A 16,952-nucleotide genomic window follows, 5' to 3' on the forward strand; every position below is an offset into this window, starting at 1 on the left:
GAGGAAGAGGAAGCATGGGTAATGTTACCTTGTTGAAGTCAAGAAACTTCTTCTCTGTGATTTTTCTTTTCCTACTCTGGCTTTATTCTTTCATATCTTTCTTTCCTCTGTTTTTCTCTATCAAGTATAATTTGTCTTGTCTAAACTCTCTGTTAAAAACATGTCTGTCTTAGAAATCTTTTCCACGTTGTTTTCTTCACCTAAATTGATTTAGGCTGTGTAGTTCTGTGGGAGTTGAACTGATTTGACTGACTTGCAGCTGTTGAAAAGGGGATAACTTTATCTTCCCTTGCACAAAAGGGCACAAGATAGGAGGGAATTCTGCTTTCTTATGATGCTCAGTGAATTTTAACCATAAGCCACTTTATTGTCACAGTAGAGTTACAGCAGCTCAGAGGGTCACCTCTCAGATACGGTGTAGCAGAAAGTGACAGGAACATGCAGACAGAAAGTGTACAAGTTAGAGAAAGAGTTTATAATTTCCCTCTGTCAGTTGTGGGGAGATGCTAATGGCTTGAAACAATGTAGAGCAGTATCATTTACTCTAGCCTTTTTCATCTTGATCCTGCAAATTCTTCCCATTCAAATATGGAAGTATCGGTTAGATTTTTATACTTTTTAATAACAAAATTTGGCTTAGTCTTCACTTGGATTTCACACCATGTGGACATATGCTAAAATGACCCAGAAATCTTGTTATATACTGTAAGCTCTTTGGAGCAGGGACTGTGTTTTTCTAGTGTTGCTTGGAAATGGGTCCATAATCTGGGACTTGTTCCCTTTGACGCTGCCCCAGATACCAAATTATCTAAGATACCCAAAGAGTAACCTTGAGATTCAGCAAGACCCTCATCGATGATAGAACATTTGAATAAGTGATGTATGAAACAGAACTGTAGTGCTAGTGATAAACCTCTGTCAAGAATACAGAAAATGCTTTCAGGCTTTGTGCAAGAGTCTATGTTGAAATTGCTCTGTCAGGAAAACATGATCAGTTGCTGTACATGCTGCTGTTGTGTACTGATGGTCTTTGTAGATGAATTGCCTACAGCCAGTGAAAGCACTGGTTTGAATCTGCATCTTCTCTACTGACATGGGCATCTCCATTAATAACATTCGAGAAAATAACAATAATAATAGTGTGGTCACCTTTGAAAAATGTGATCAGTAATGGACAGCCTCATGCAGTGCTAAGAACAAGTGTTACCAGAGTCATCACGATAGGCATAATCATAGCAGTACTCACTATATAAATTTTCGTTTTAATAATCCTTTTCTTCAGTTTTAAATCTAATTTTCTGTCTTCTAGAGAAGTGAAATGCTGTCATTTGAAACAATTGAACACTTTACCAGCTGCCTTCAAAAAAGGTCATAGAACATTTATAGACTTTAAGGAAAAGATTGTCTGAAAGCTTACTGGAAAGGTATTACATAGAGTCAATCTGAAGTAAATTGTTGCTAGCTCTTTGGAGTCACTAGAGCTCAATCAAATCTTCAAGACTGCATCCTCATTTGGCCTTAAAAAGGGACTTAAACTTTCTTCAACCACCATGATTAGATTGAACACCCAGTTATGGCATATAGCTATTCAAATGTCAAAAGAACTTGTTAATTTATTTTGAAAATGCCTATGTATTTCCAAATGATATTTCTTGAATGATAGTCCTTTGAAAAGTTCTATTTTGTTGTTTGTTCTAATATTTGGCAAACCAGCAACAGTCCTCACAAACTGCCTACTCCTGATAATTTTGGACATAAATCACTATCGAAGTGTAGAATTAAGCAATTAGGCATTGTGTATGAAGTAATCTGTGTTAACTAAGGATGGGACATAAATCCCTTTTGCTTATAAAAACAAGAGGGAGAATTATCAGGTAAGAGTGCTGGAGCAGTACTAGATGCTTTGTTTCTAGAGGCTGCTGCTTTTTTGGTGAACTAGGTGTATGCGTAACATGAGGTGGAACTGGGAATATCAGCCTTTCTATGCTTGGAGAGACTCCTTGACAAAGATGAGAAAATTTTTCTTGAAAAAAAAAAAATCATGGTCTTCAGAAGTTTTTCTGTTTGTTTTTGTTAGTGGTAACAGGTCTCTGGAAAAATTCCATTTTTGAAATGTCCAGAATTTTGTGTGCCGGTGTCACTGATTGCCTGCAGTACACTTTACACACACATGCTGGTTCAAAACTTAAGCACTCTTGTAATAGTAACTACATGCATTAATGGAGGAGGTATCTATGATAGAGGTTTTAAGTCTTTCTGCAGAATATGTGCTGGGCAAACAAAGGTTGCCTTAGGCTCGTATACCAAGCTCATTGAAATGTAAATATCTTGTGTGAAATAGCTAAAGGAGTACTCATGGGCTTAATCTTTCTTTATAGAGCTCCTCTCTTGATAGAGTGTTAGTTTTAAATGAACAAATCATAATCACTAATTCTCCATTTTTTTCAAATTCCTCCTTAATTAGAGCCTGGTTATTGCCAATGCTGGTCTCGGTAATGGGATGAGTAGGCACCAACTGCTCAGGATGGTAGAAGAATATGGATTGGTGGAAACACTCTTAATGCCACCAAATAAACCGTATTCATTTGTGAAATATGGGACAACAGAAGAAGCTAAGAAAGCCTTTGATGCCCTTAATGGAAAAGAAGTAACACTGGAAGACTTTGGCCAAAACATTGTTCTATATATTAATTTTGTGGAAAAAGGTATAACTTTTCTGCTCTCCTATATATCCAACTTCCTGCATACTGCTTCCTTTTGCTTTTACTTCCTAGGTTGTAAATATAGCTAAAAGCACACTAGTCTTTGTAAGAAGACACAGAGGATGAAAGACAGAATTGAAGATTCAGGACATAAAATAATCTTTGCTCCTTATATTTCATGATGGAATACTCTAATATGAACTCCTTTACTTGGAGGCAAAAGGAAAAAGCATTTAGATAGTTTCCAGACCATGCAGTACTGCACCTGAAGGTTTTGTGATTAAGGAGCTAAATTGGGACCCAAGAGATCTCTGGACAGTTCATTGGATTTCTTGTGTGAGCTTAGTCTTGCGATCTGTATCTCAACCCCAGGGCAGAAAATAGGCACAATATGATTTCTGGCTTTTTTTTTTTTTCCCCCGCTTCTCACCAGGCTTTTTTAATGGCTGGCTATAAGCTATTTAATACAAGAAGTGTTGCTGTTTCTGTGAGCTTTTAGAGTGTTTAGTGAAAAGGATTTCTGGTGTTGGTCTATACATTCTGCCTGTTAATAGCTTTTTTTAAAGCTGTTAGGATAGCAAACTGAATGTCCCTCCATCACCAACATTTTGTGTTCACCTAGGTATAGCATTATACTCCTCCATATTTGATTGCAGATTGCTTCTCTGGACAGAGTACACCTGGTAAATCACTAGAGTTCTAGAATATTAAGATGAAATGCAGGTAGAATCTGGAATTGATTGGGAAATTATTTTTACCATTATTTTGACAGGAAAATCACAAGTGGTTTTGCATTTGAATAGTGTGGAGTCTTGTTGGTGTTATGCAGTAAAATTTTTAGGTGTTTTGTATGATGCAAAACTTGGGCTTTATCCTGTTTTGTCATGCCAAAAAGGGATTATTCATTCATCAAATAAGACCCCAATGAGGGCTTCGTTGTATCATTAAAGTAAATATTTCTACAGCTGTACTGTATTCTCATACATAGCTTTAACTGGTCGGATGGAATAGGGTACACATGGTTTTGTTTTTTCTAAACAGTGACAATATTCTCTTTTTCCGTACACCTTAGTTTTCTGGGAGAATGCTGCTCCTACAAGCTTGCCTCCAGGCCTAATGATCATCGAAAAGATTATTTCTCCAGAGGAAGAAAGGAGGATGTTGGAAAGTCTTGACTGGACAGCAGAAGAAGATATTCAGAATGGTGGGCAGAACCATAGAAAACCAGACCTCCCATATTTTTATGCTGTTTTTTCCTACAGTTTCAGTTGAAAAGAAGTCTATATCTTGGTAAATGTGTGGTTTGAAATCATTGTGTATTTGTTCTTGGCATTTTAGAAATTAGGTCTTACATTGCAGGTGATGAACTCCTGGGTGCAAGCGGTCTGTATTGGTATTCTGGTATGGATATGCTTGAATAATGTTCCTGCATTCAAAAGCAACTAAGGTCTTTTTTTAGATGTCTTTTGCCAAGCACAAGACTGTTCTGTGAAGGTTACCCTTGTAATTTGATGTCCAGCTGAGGAGATGTGTCTCCTCTTAAATAGTCAGTGAGACACACATTCTGGATGTTTTTGTGCCTTCACTTGGGCTCTGTGGAGTTAAATGTCTCAATAAATTAATTGTTCTTGGAATTCAAGGTTTCTGTGTAAATTTTGTTCCTTGGAACAACACAAAAGGTTATACTGACCTTAGCTAACATGTAACTTGGTGACTGGTGAAAGTGAAGGATCCTGGTGTATCCACTGGATATCAGTCAAGTGCAAGTTCAGAGATCAGGGCAAGAATAAAGATGCATTAAACATGGCTCAAGAAAATTGTTACTCTCTACTTCTTGCATATATAGAAACACCATCAGTTTGACTTCAGACAGCAGTGAATGTGATACTTGATGAAATACAAAAGGTAATAAGGCAGAAGTGCGTGTGATGAAGGACACGGGTCACATACATTGTTTTAACTGTTAATTAAATAATGTTTATGTTAACGGGTCAAATGGAATAGGGAAGCACAGAAAATTACCTACACTGTTTTGTGTAGTCTAATCTTACTTCAAATTTGTGTGTTTTCACAGCCCAGAAGACTTTAAAGCATAGAAGAGTAAAACATTTTGGATATGAGTTCTGCTATGATAACAACAATGTTGATAAAGACAAGCCTTTGCCTGGAGGTAAGAACTTCCCTGTTAAATCATACGTATTTTGCACTGATGTTTGAAGCGTTATATAAGCCTTTAAGCCTCACTGAGAAATGGATGTGAGATTCTAATTAAGGGAGAGGTGAGATTCTCATGAAAGGAGAGCTTTCACTGTATCTTAAGCACACACTGAACAGTGCTTTTGAATTATATTCATTCCAAATTACAGTGAGTGCTTGAAGCTTTTTTCCAATCACTTGCAGCCCTTCATTGAGGTCCAGTCAGATCTGGCTTTTGGGGCTGTAATTGTCTTTCTTTTTTAGCTTTTGTTTCATAAAATAATTATGTGTTACAAATTACATATTTGTTTGGGGGGTTGTGATATATCTTGTGTGTATTTATCTTGACTCGCTTCAAGCTTGCTGGATTCACACCAAAATAAAATTTCCTTTGGACTGAAAGCAATTTTGAGAAGGTTTGAGTAACTTATTTGGAGTTGAGAGCTGTGAGTCAGAGCAAAGCGAGTGAGTCATCTTATAGTCTTAGATTTAAAAATAGTAAAATAGGGGAGTTAAATTCCTATTAAACTTGAAAGTGTTTAAGGTGACGTATGTGTACTGGGTTGGATGTAGCTTCCAACCAAAGGATTCTGGTTATATTGCTGTTTTAACAAATGAAGCTATAAAATCATTGATATTTGAGCTGTTCTCTAGTCTCATAGCTAAACTATTTTGTGTGAGAAAAGCATAAACATTTCATTGGGGGAGAGCAAATAGAAAATAAAGTCAATAGATTCACGGAGGGGCTATTACTGACATGTTTGTGGGTGTTGCCTCCAACAATTTTACAATGAAGTCCTCAGGTAAAATAGCACACCAAAAATTCAGCGAAGGACTGTAATCATTCATTCTTATTTCAAGACCAGTTGAACTTCAGCAGATTTTTGGGGGGGTGATACTTAATCTAATTCGGTAACAGATTTTTAGGGAGTGAGTTTTTTGGAGAGCTCTCTGCACAGCTTCTGACTTTGCATAATAATTTTGCACTTGAGTGAACTTTTTTACTGTAGTTGGTGGAAACTTTGCCTCTGCTTTGATATGCTTTTATTTATGCATAGAGATAGTGCAGTTTGCATTTGTAAGGAGTGATCCAGTTCTTAATGTGGAGGCCTTGGAGAAGTAGCCTTTCTAATTGGTAGATGTTATAAATATATTGAGCTTGCATGTCGGGCCCCCAATTCTGATGTGTGTGTTAGAGAAAATGCAGAGTGATCATTACTGAAGATGGACTTAGACAGAAACAGCTTTGTAGATATGTATTTTGTCCAGTTATTATGCTTATTGTAAATAAAGAAGATAAAAATGTAAAAAGATATCCTGTCTTACTTACAGTTTTGTTTCTATTGACTAGGTCTTCCTGAAATTTGTGACCTATTCTTGGAGAAGTGCTTGAAGCAGGGATATATCCAACATAAACCAGATCAACTGACTATAAATCAATATGAACCTGGACAAGGTAAGTGTTTATCCTTCAAAAATTCTGAGCTCTTTACCTTACATTGTGATTTAACCCTGGTAGGCAACTAAGCACCACACTTGCTTGCTCCCCCTCATTGAGCTAGGGAAAAGAATCAGAAGATAAAAGTGAGAATACTCATGGGTTGAGATAAAGACTGTTTAATAAGGTGTGGTTTTGGGTTTTTTTAGAAATAGGAAAGAAAAAGAAAAATAAGTGATACAAAAATACCCCCAAAACAATTGCTCAGTACCAGCCAACCAGTGCCCAACCAGTCCTTGAGTAATGACATCTGCAATAAACTTCACCCCTAGTTTTATTGCTGAATGTGATGTCATATGGTATGGAACATCCCTTCGATTAGCTGTCGCAGCTGTGTCCCCTCCACACTTCTTGTGCACCCCCAACAGACTCTGACAGGGAAGCGTGAGAACCAGAAAGGACCTTGATGCTGCGTAACTAAAACATCCCTGTATTATCAACACCGTTTTCACCACAAATCCAAAGCATAGCACCACACAAGCTACTGTGAAGAAAATTAACTCTCTCCCAGACAAAGCTGTACAACTTAACTGAAAATCAGGAGGGAGTATCATCTAAATGTGACATGGTATAGGAACGGGGTTTAAGCACATGCTTGGTGTATTTCCTCTGTGACCAGAGATACCTTGAATCAAAACTGAAGTCTTCATACTGCTTTCTGAACCTGGGAACTTTGTTTAGAAGTACAGTTTTTGATACCACTGTTATGGAGATTGATGGTGTTTCAGAGTCCAAGGCCTTAACATGGAAACTAACCATGAAAAGATATAGGAATAAATAGTCACATTTGTTTTTGTAGTGAAGTGCATTTTTTCACTCCAAACTCTTATTGTTCTCTGTACTGTGCATACAGTCTGCAGGAAACTGCTCTTGCTGTTAGTACATATGATACAACATTAGTGTATGTGATATATAGACTTTTAAGTATGATGCAAGCAGTGCTCCCATATCTGAGGAGTAAGAAATTACTCTATTTCTGTAATCTTTCCCAAACTGGAGACATTTGAAGAAAAATTTGCTTCTGATCACACGTCTAGGGAATAAATGACATGCTGTGCTTTTTGCTAAGGTCAGTCATCAAGGCTAAGTATCTGGCTTGCTTTCTAGAGTGGGTATCTCATTTGTCCTTAGGAAGAAAGAACAACAGCTTTTCTTTCAGAATTAATGTCTGACAGCTAATACAGTGTCTGCCAAACAAGGGTCTGAAAAGCTGATCCTATTTGTTTATGTATCTGATGGTCTGTTAAATTGATACAGTCATGTACTTCTGGCTGGGTCACCAGAGGAGACTAGTTAGAATTGTAGATTTCTATCAAGAATAGAAGCTGCTTTTTTTTTAAAAAAAAAAAAACAAAACAACAAACTCAAAGCAAAATACTCTTTAAGTGCAAATTGTTAGGATATGAATGAGCACAGAGTGCAGTCAGATTAATACCTTTAGAATCTGTGTTCTAAGACAGGTTGGAAAATTACACTTGAGATTTTAAGAAGTGACTGATGACTTTGGGTATCTAAGCTGTAGGGGCCACCCTTAAGACACATTAAATGAATTCCTTTTTGAGAGCACTTTTTTCATTCAGGGTCCTAATAATTAAAGTTTAAAGTTGTAGATTTATACTTGAAAGTTACCATCTACTTTTGAATGCTTGGGTGACTGTCTCTTGCCATGTGCTGCATATATGGAGTATGAACAACAGGTAGATAGGTCAGTGTAGTCTTGACTGAATTTTCTGGGTGATGCTGAAAAGAGCAGTGAATGTTCTTCTGTTGCATGGTGAATTGCACTGACTTCAGCGTGCATCTGAAGGCAGAGTTTCAGTGCTTTATACTGAAGCAAAGTTATGAGCAAGCACAAACAGATAATGTGTCCTTGGTTTTCGAGACTTGCTGATTTTCTCTCAGATTAAATGTTGACCTCATAAAACACTTGTATTGCTTTCACGGAAACTAATGGAATTCAGAATATTTACATCGAGAGGTAAAATCTGGCATATAATAACGATGCTTAATAGGACTGACTGACACCGTTGGGAGAAAATATTTTCAGCTCAGGAATTCAGTAGTGTCCAAAATGAACATGGGTAGAATTTTTAGTAAGCAAATAGAACTGTTTTGGTTTGGATCATGTAGGAGCTACTCTTATCTGTCTGAGCCTGCTAGAGTGTCAAAGGAAGGTGTAGTTCTCCCAAGCTGTGTGCTGGCCTTGCTTCGCTGCTGCCTACAGTTCCCCAGCACAGGGCGAGATCTTGCTGTAGCATGCATGCTGCTGTTTCAGCACTTGGTGTTAAAATGTGTGGTACAAGCTGTGGGGAATGGCAGTTTCTTTCCAATTAGCAGATCTGAAAGAAAGATTTTAACCCATAAAAATTACTGTCCCTTTGGTAATTCTCACTTATGTGTGTTTACTCATACACACACTGACAGATATTTTACCCAGGGGTTAGCCTAGCAATGGTTTGTGGAGTTCTCCTGGGAACTGCAAAGCAGAGGCAGAGTTTGACCCTGACAGGGCCTGTGGTCATGGTAGTAGGCCCTAATTCTGAGGCTGAGACCCCCTAGCACAGTCATTTGCTTAGCAATAGAGGGAGTATTTGGGATGATTCCTTCTCTGTGAAGAAAGTGAGGGAGAAATACATGACCATGGATGAACTAAGGCCCAAAATCACCTAACATACCGTAACTGGTAGTGCTAAGGGCTAAACTGCCTTTAGAGGAGAATGTAGTGATTTCAGGTGCTGTCTGCAGCAAGGAGAGCATTTGGAATCTTCAGAGGGTGAGGCCTTTGGGTGCCCCAAACTGTCTTCTGGATATTTCCACTGATTATGCAGGACACTTAGGTTAACTGTGTGCATTTAATCTGGGCATATAAATCAGACAATTGTCCTGAATTCTTTTGGAAGGCAACTCCCTTGTTTATGACAATTTTTGTTTGTTCAACTGTACATACCAGTTTTCTATATGGACATCCATGGAAATAGAGCTTGTTAACAGAGATGGCACTCTATTATACTGACTTTTTTGCTTTTTCTTATGCAGGAATTCCTCCTCATATTGATACACATTCTGCTTTTGAGGATGAAATAACCTCTCTCAGTTTAGGATCTGAGGTAAATTTAATGTTTGCATGTGTTTTGATGATGCTTTACTGAGAAGTTTCATTTTTGTGTTGTTAATACAAATTAATTTGATTTTCCATGTTATCTGTTCACACTCATCTGAGTTAAAAATCAAACATGTAAGGTAATGTCAATTGCTAATTGAATAAGTAACTGTAATGAGATGTTGTCACTGGAAGATTTGCCAGTGATATTGGTGATACCCTGTTTTTAAATCTTAGCATCCAGTTCTCCATCGACCTTCCTTCATTTTGTATTCGTCTTAGAAAGCTTGTCACTTCTGTTTATGTTTCTACTTCTGTTTTTCCCTGTGTCATCCCCTGTTCCCTTTGGTCTGCATAAGCCTCCCATTATTTTTATATTCAGTACATTTACAGAAGTCTAATGTAGATGTATTTACCTGTAGAAGGTCCAGTCAAAGTCTGAGCTGGTTGTGGTGCAGGCAGAGGTAGACTCTGATCCCATGTAGACAAAGAGGGGGGAAAAGTGGAAGAACAGTGGACTAGTTTGAGGTCATGCGTCATATCAAGAATAGGGCTGAAAACAGTCCGTATCATCTAGTCTCAGTGTTTTAATTAGTGTCTTTACTTTTACTCTATTTGGATTCATCTGCTGCATCTGTTCTCATCCATGTTTTACCTTCTCTACCTTAAGCACTACTCCAGCAAGTCTTTGCTACTTGGCCTTCTGTATTGAGTTTGTGGCAAGGTTTTGGTAGGAGGGGGCTACAAGGGTGGTTTCTGTGAGAAGGTGCTAGAAGCTTCCTGTGTGTCTGGTGGAGCCAATGCCAGCTGGCTCCAAGATGGACCTGCTGCTGGCCAAGGTCGAGCCCATTAGTGATGGTGGTAGCACCTCTGGGATAACATATTTAAGAAGCTGGGGGGGGACCCCCCAGTTGTGCAACAGTAATTGCAGCTGAAGAGAAGAGTGAGAATATATGAGAGCAACAGCTCTGCAGACACCAAGGTCAGTGAAGAAGGAGGGGGAGGAAGTGCTCCAGGCACCAGAGCAGAGATTCCCCTGCAGCCCGTGGTGCAGCCCATGGTGAGGCAGCTGTGCCCTGCAGCCCGTGGAGGTCCACGCTGGAGCAGATCTCCACCTGCAGCCTGTGGAGAACTCCACACTGGAGCAGGTGGATGCCCAAAGGAGGCTGTGACCCCGTGGGAAGCCCACGCTGGAGCAGGCTCCTGGCAGGACCTGTGAACCCATGGAGAGAGGAGCCCACGCTGGAGCAGGTTTGCTGGCAGGACTTGTGACCCTGTGGGGGACTCATGCTGGAGCAGCCTGTGCCTGAAGGACTGCACCCTGTGAAAGGGACCCACGCTGGAGTTGTTCGTGAAGAGCTGCAGCCCATGGGAAGGACCCGTGTTGGAGAAGTTCATGTAGGTCTGTCTCCCAAGGGAGGGACCCCATGCTGGAGCAGGAGGAGAGTGTGAGGAGTCCTCCCCCTGAGGAGAAAGGAGCAGCAGAGATAATGTGTGGTGAATTTACACAACGCCCATTCCCTGTTACCCCTGTGCTACTGAGGGGGAGGAGATAGAGAAATTGTGAGCAAAGCTGAGCATGGGATGAAGGGAGGGGTGGGGGGAAGGTGTTTTTAAGATTTGGGTTTATTTCTCATTATTCTACTCTGATTTGATAGGTAATAAATTGAACAGTCAAGTCTGTTTTGCCTGTGATGGTAGCTGGTGAGTGGTCTCCCTGTCCTTATGTTGACCCATGAGCTTTTTATTGTATTTTTCTCTCCCCTGTCCAGTTGAGGAGGGGAGTGATGGAGCAGCTTTGGTGGGCACCTGGCATCCAGTCAGGGTCTACCCACCACACCTTCCCATCTTCTGTGCATTTCTTGAGAGGGTATTCTACACACCTGCAAGGCCTTCTTCCATTGCTTGGGCTTTTTGTGACAGGGGAGTTACATTTATTGCTGTATATTCCCATGGTACTGGATTACTAGAAGCTTAACAAGGCTAAAAACAGCTTATAGCAGTGGGTAATAAAGGTTTGTCTTTTGAATCTTACCACTGAAAAGTTGTGAATACTGGATGAGCATGATCTAATCTGCTACTTGTTTTTTCTGGCAGTGGTGTGCAGGTGACACAGATGTGTGTGCTTGTGGAGTTGTACCTGCATTATTGATAGCATTTTCCTGTTACAAAACAGCAACTTTGATTATTGCTTTGGGTTTGCTGTACTCTTTAGGCAGAGAGAGAACATGGCTGAATATTCTGAGCACTGACATTTTTTGAATCTTTAGTCTGGGCTTTGGTATCAACTTCTACTTTTCTAGCAAGTTGTGTAGTGGATGTGGAGCTCCTGAGACTAGGGGTGAGTCTAAGGAAGGATAGCTTTTTCATTAACATCTGTGGCAGTGGCACATCTGTGTTATTGGTTGCTTGAAAATGGGGATGTCAGTGTTGCCAGTCCTTTCAGCTTGACCATGGATGTGTTTGTGTTGCCAGTCCTTTCAGCTTGACCATGGATGTGTTTGTCCACCATTCACAAATCCTCTCTAGAGTAGGAATGTCTGTGAGGGTGGTGTGCACAGTCACAGTAGAGTTCTTGCTGCTTCTGTTTTGGAATCTCACAGTCTAGGGTTGTCTTCCTCACGTGGCTTCTGCACTTAGCATTGTCTCAGAGATAGTGTATTCTCTTCTGTTCAACTGTAGTGTTGTCTTCTAACAGTGCCAACACCTCTATGCTAGGTAGCACATGGGAACATCAATTTCTTTCATGCCGTTTTCTTTCATGCAGATAAGGCTGTAATTGATCATCTGTGCACTTTAACCACCCTAAGTTTAACTTTTCTAATGCTGAGCATTCAGAGCAGCACAGCAACAATAGATGACCCCAACTTACAGCTGTTCCTATGTTGATCTTGTAAATAAAAAAAAGTTAATTTAGTTTACTTTATAAAAACTACCTTGGTGCTGTAATTTTACATATTCTGCCTCAGTCTGCAGTCCCAGGCTTTCTTACTTTTTCCATTGCAATTAAAAGGCCGACTCTGGCACAGATGCTCTGTTACCTCATTGATGAGGCACCATAGGCAGTGCATTTGTTGACAATTATATTACAACATACCTTTGTGGTAGTTTCAGAGATGGCCAAAAGCAGAGTGATTTTAATCACCTGAGAAATACAAACCTTTCTGGGAAGTGGACAGCTTGGAGCATTATTATGCTGTTAAAAATTGGAATGAGTACATTTCAATCAGGGAAACAGCCAGACTTGGGCCATTTCTAGATGTTTCAGGCATAGGTATTGGATACAGATTTTAGATAGCTCCCAAGTTTCAGTACCTTTTCCTAATGGGCCATTAATACACTTTTCAGGTGCAGACAATCAAAGCACATGTGTAGTAGAGCAAGCCAGTTGCTGATGAAATGCTACATTATTTAATGGCTTTTATTTCTGATACTTTTACAACTTTTTATGATTTATTTTAATGTGTGGGGGTTTTTTTGTGGACTTTACTTTTCATCTAATTTTCAAATGTAAATATCAGTTCCAGTAATAAGTGAGTTAACACCTTTAGGAGTGAAGCCCCCTACTCTATTCCCATTAAAGCTTACCATGTACAAAATTTACACACTCTGATAAGTAATTGGAGTTGCACATACAGCAACAAACTTTGGTATCTGTCTCTTCTCTCTATTCTTCTCTCTGTAGTATGACTATTTTTTTTTTCACCTGATTAGATTGCGAAGTAATGGAAAAAATACATAAACAAAGTCTTATGTCTTGTCCTTTCTTTACACTCCTCAGCAGTAAATGCACACATTTAAATAAGAAGTGCCGTAAAGAAATAACCTGGCAGCCCAGCTGGTGCTGGTTCCATATTCTGTTTCAGAAGTTGGCTAACCAGGCACTTCAGAGGAAGAAAAGAAAGCAGAATGCCTCATATAGTTTATTTGTATACTAAGTCACGGAAAGAGCTTTTCTTTCATTTGTTTGTATGCTTTTCCTTCCAAAATCTGAGCCAGGCAGATTCTAATAACTAGTAACCAAAATATATGCTTTGGTTTATGAAAAAGAAGTCTGTGGCAACAGAGCAGTGGACTAAACACAGGTGCCTTCCTAGCCTCATGCTTTAGTTGTCAGCATAGATTCTCAGACTTCTTATATCATCATCACAGAACCACAGCATTGTTTAGATTGGAGGGGACCTGCTCGAGCAGGGACAGCTTAAGCAGGTTGTCCAAGACTGTGTCCAGTTGTGTTTTGTATATCTCTGCAGCTGGAGATTCCAGAACCCCTCTGGTCAAGCTGTTCCAGTGTTTGACCTCTGACACAGTAAAAAAAAGCTGTTTTCTTGTGTTCAGATGGAATCACATGGGTTTTAAATTGTGCACATTGTCTCTTGTCCTGTTGGTGGACACTACTAGGAAGAGTCTGGCTCTCCTTCATTCCCTCCCATCAGGTATTTATACACATTGATAAGAGCTGTCTTATCTGAGCCTGAGCCATCTCTTCTCCAAGCTGATCAATCCCAGCTCGCTCTGCATCTCCTCATATAAAGATACTCCCAAATCAACTTCATGGCCCTGTGCTAGACTTGTTCCAGTAAGTCTGTATCTTTCTTGTAGGGGCAAGCCCAGTCCAGTCCCAGTACTAGACACAGTATTCTAGATGCATCCTCACCAGTGCTGAGTAGAGAGGAAGGTTCACCTCCCTTGACCCTGCTGGCGGTACTCTTCCTAATGTAACTCAGGAGGCTGCCAGACTTCTTTTCTGCCAGAGTACGCTGGTGGCTCATGTTCAACTTCTTGTCCACCAGGACCCCAAGGTTCTTTTTGGCAAATCTGCTTTCTAACTGATCAACCCCCACATGTAGTGATGCACAGGGTTATTCCTGACCAGGTGCAGGACATTGCACTCCCCTTTGAACTTCACGAGGTTGCTGTTGGCACCAGTTCTCCAACTTGTTTAGGTCACCCTTAATGGTGGCACAACTATCTGGTGTATGAGCCGCCACTTCTGGTTTTGTATTGTTTGTAAACTTGCTGAGGGTGCATCTGCCCCATTGTCCGGGTCATTGGTGAAGGCATTAAACAGTGTTAGCCCCAGTATCAACCCCTAGGGTACTCCACTAGTGACATGTCTCCAACTGCACTTTGTGTCACTGCCATCTTCAGTGATGCCTTGCAAACTGACTCATATTACTGAGAATCAGTCTTTTCCTTAGTGGTGAATGAGTTTATCCAGTAGCAAGGCACTTTGTAGTATTTTGCTAAAGGAATCATTGTAAGTCCAGTTTGTTTCTACAAACTTGATTTATGTTGGAAAAGGAAGTTATTGACACATGGCATATATGTTCATTTTAAATATACGTTCATAAATGAACAAGCAATCTTGAGAAGAAAATAAGGGCACGATTCTTCACAAACACTGTTTATCTTGCATCAGATAGCCTACAACGATCCAACTTCTTATGCTTGTGTGAAATGATGTGGAAATGTAGATGTGAAATTCTCTTTCCTTTCTCAGTCACATGGGACAGCTTTGTCAAGAGGCAGAGAGAAACCAAGTGGCTCAATTTTGTTTTAGTTGGTGCAATACATTGTGTTTTGGGTAGTTTACAAGACAGATTAAACTTAATTTGAAGGAGAAAAATCTCATTATTACTTTATAAGCTAGGCAGAGGTACAGAAGCAACAAAATTGTTTGAGGGCAAAGCAATGGGACATGTGATATGTCTTGTCCCATAATACTCCAGGAAAATTAAGGGTCTCAGGCTAATCACTTCTCTGGTTTCGACCCATTTCTTTGGGATCTCCTGGGAAACTGCAGAATAAAGTGAGACTTCCAGAATGTCCTTTGGGCTTGTAATGGCATTTTATAAAACAGCACATTCACTCTTTCTTTACAGTAGCAGATACACTGAAAATATTAATGAATGCCAGTTTCAGTGTTATGTTATTGAATACAACTTTAATTCAGAAGTTGTCATAGTAGGAGAAGAAAGGCAATGGGGTAAATCTAGTTCAGAGTGGTTGTTATTAAGCTTAATGGGAAACCCTATGTCCTGTGTCCATAAATTTGAACAAAGTACTGCAAAACAGGGAACAGTCTTTTCTGTTGAGAGTTTTCTGGTTTTATTTGAGTTAGGTATTATTTTCAGTGCCTCCATTTGGTGTCTCTAAAGATACGTAATTTTGCAGTATTTCATTTTAGAAGACTGGCCAAGTTTGCAGCTGTCTCAAAAAATCCTAGTTAAAGCCTGTGTCAAATTTGCTTTTGCAGGTTTGTAGCAGAAGCTTGATCAATATTGAGATTTCTGTTTTTCCACTTTTCCTAATTTGCCATTTTACATGCTGTCATGTAAGCCTTGATTCATTAGAATTTTAGAAATACAGAGGGAGCATTTCTATAATGTGCTAAGTAGCGCTTTGAGCGTATCCAACCCATAAAAGAAATTTCCCTTCCTGGCTTCAGATCTTACTCTCAGTAAATAGCTAGTGACACCTTGCAGTCCCTCCTCATCGGCTCTGCCCCATTCTGCCCAAGACTCTGGGGGATACCCACTGCCCCATGCCAGAGGGTGAAATGCCATCAGTTTTCCTGAAGGGTGTGTTGTGTTGGCACCTTACTATGATTTATGTTGTTCTATCCCATTTTCCAGCTATCCAGCCCTGATGTGGAATCCGCAGGCTTGTCGTTCTCTTTTCCTCCTTGAGTGCCTTACTCTGCTTCCTGTCCCTGTGCCTTGGCCTGGCAGGAGGCTGGTATAAACACTGAGAACTGCTGTGATGCTCTGGGTTAGCCCCTGACCTAATGTCTGCAAAAGGGGACCTTCAGGGTTTTGGGTCAGGTTTGTGGCTCAGGGTTGAATAGTGGGGCCGTGTGTGGATCATCCTTGATCTCTGCCTAACTTCTGTTCATCTGAATACATACTCATCATGTCTTGATGCAGATACTAAGTGCCTCAATCTGTAAAAGAAAAGCTGTGACTCTCAAGCCTTGAAACCAGAGCAATATTACAAAGAAAAACTCCAGAATACCTTTTGAAATATGTATGACTGATGGTTGTCCTAGAACTGATAGAATGAAGCACACCACTATTACTCAGGCTGATAAGTGATAATTTTTCCAGCACTTTTGCTTCTTATCTGTTGATCTATTTCCAGTTTGTCCTGGTTAACAAACAGAAACCTGTAGCTGCTATAGCAGCAGCTGTTTCTGTAATAGCTGCTTGAGAGATTTTATCAGGAGCCTTTATAAAGTCTAGATTGTACCCAGCCTTTGACAGTTAGCACCTGTTTCATGTCTTGTATGAGCTCTAACAAGGTAGGCAGGCACTGGATATTGTGTTGTGTCCCACTCTTGCTTATTTTGGTTAGTTGCTGATCCAGTTTAGTTTATTGTTTACATTTACATTGCTTTATTTTTATTTTAAGGGAAGGCAGAAGGCATCTTACCTATTTAAAATATTACCCTGGT

General features: G+C 39.9%; 1 protein-coding gene across 4 annotated transcripts in view; it reads left to right on the top strand.

Moving 5' to 3' along the window:
- Positions 1 to 16,952, top strand: part of ALKBH8 (alkB homolog 8, tRNA methyltransferase) — a 49,087-nt gene that overhangs the window by 4,713 nt on the left and 27,422 nt on the right. For all 4 annotated transcript variants that reach the window (XM_074932263.1, XM_074932271.1, XM_074932280.1 and 1 more), the window contains 5 exons: positions 2,465 to 2,705; positions 3,775 to 3,906; positions 4,777 to 4,872; positions 6,250 to 6,354; positions 9,433 to 9,503. In XM_074932263.1, coding sequence (XP_074788364.1) covers positions 2,465 to 2,705; positions 3,775 to 3,906; positions 4,777 to 4,872; positions 6,250 to 6,354; positions 9,433 to 9,503 — 645 coding nt within the window. The remainder of the gene's footprint in view (positions 1 to 2,464; positions 2,706 to 3,774; positions 3,907 to 4,776; positions 4,873 to 6,249; positions 6,355 to 9,432; positions 9,504 to 16,952) is intronic.

The sequence above is a fragment of the Athene noctua genome, chromosome 1, assembly GCF_965140245.1.
Source record: "Athene noctua chromosome 1, bAthNoc1.hap1.1, whole genome shotgun sequence".
In the NCBI taxonomy this organism is placed as follows: domain Eukaryota; kingdom Metazoa; phylum Chordata; class Aves; order Strigiformes; family Strigidae; genus Athene; species Athene noctua.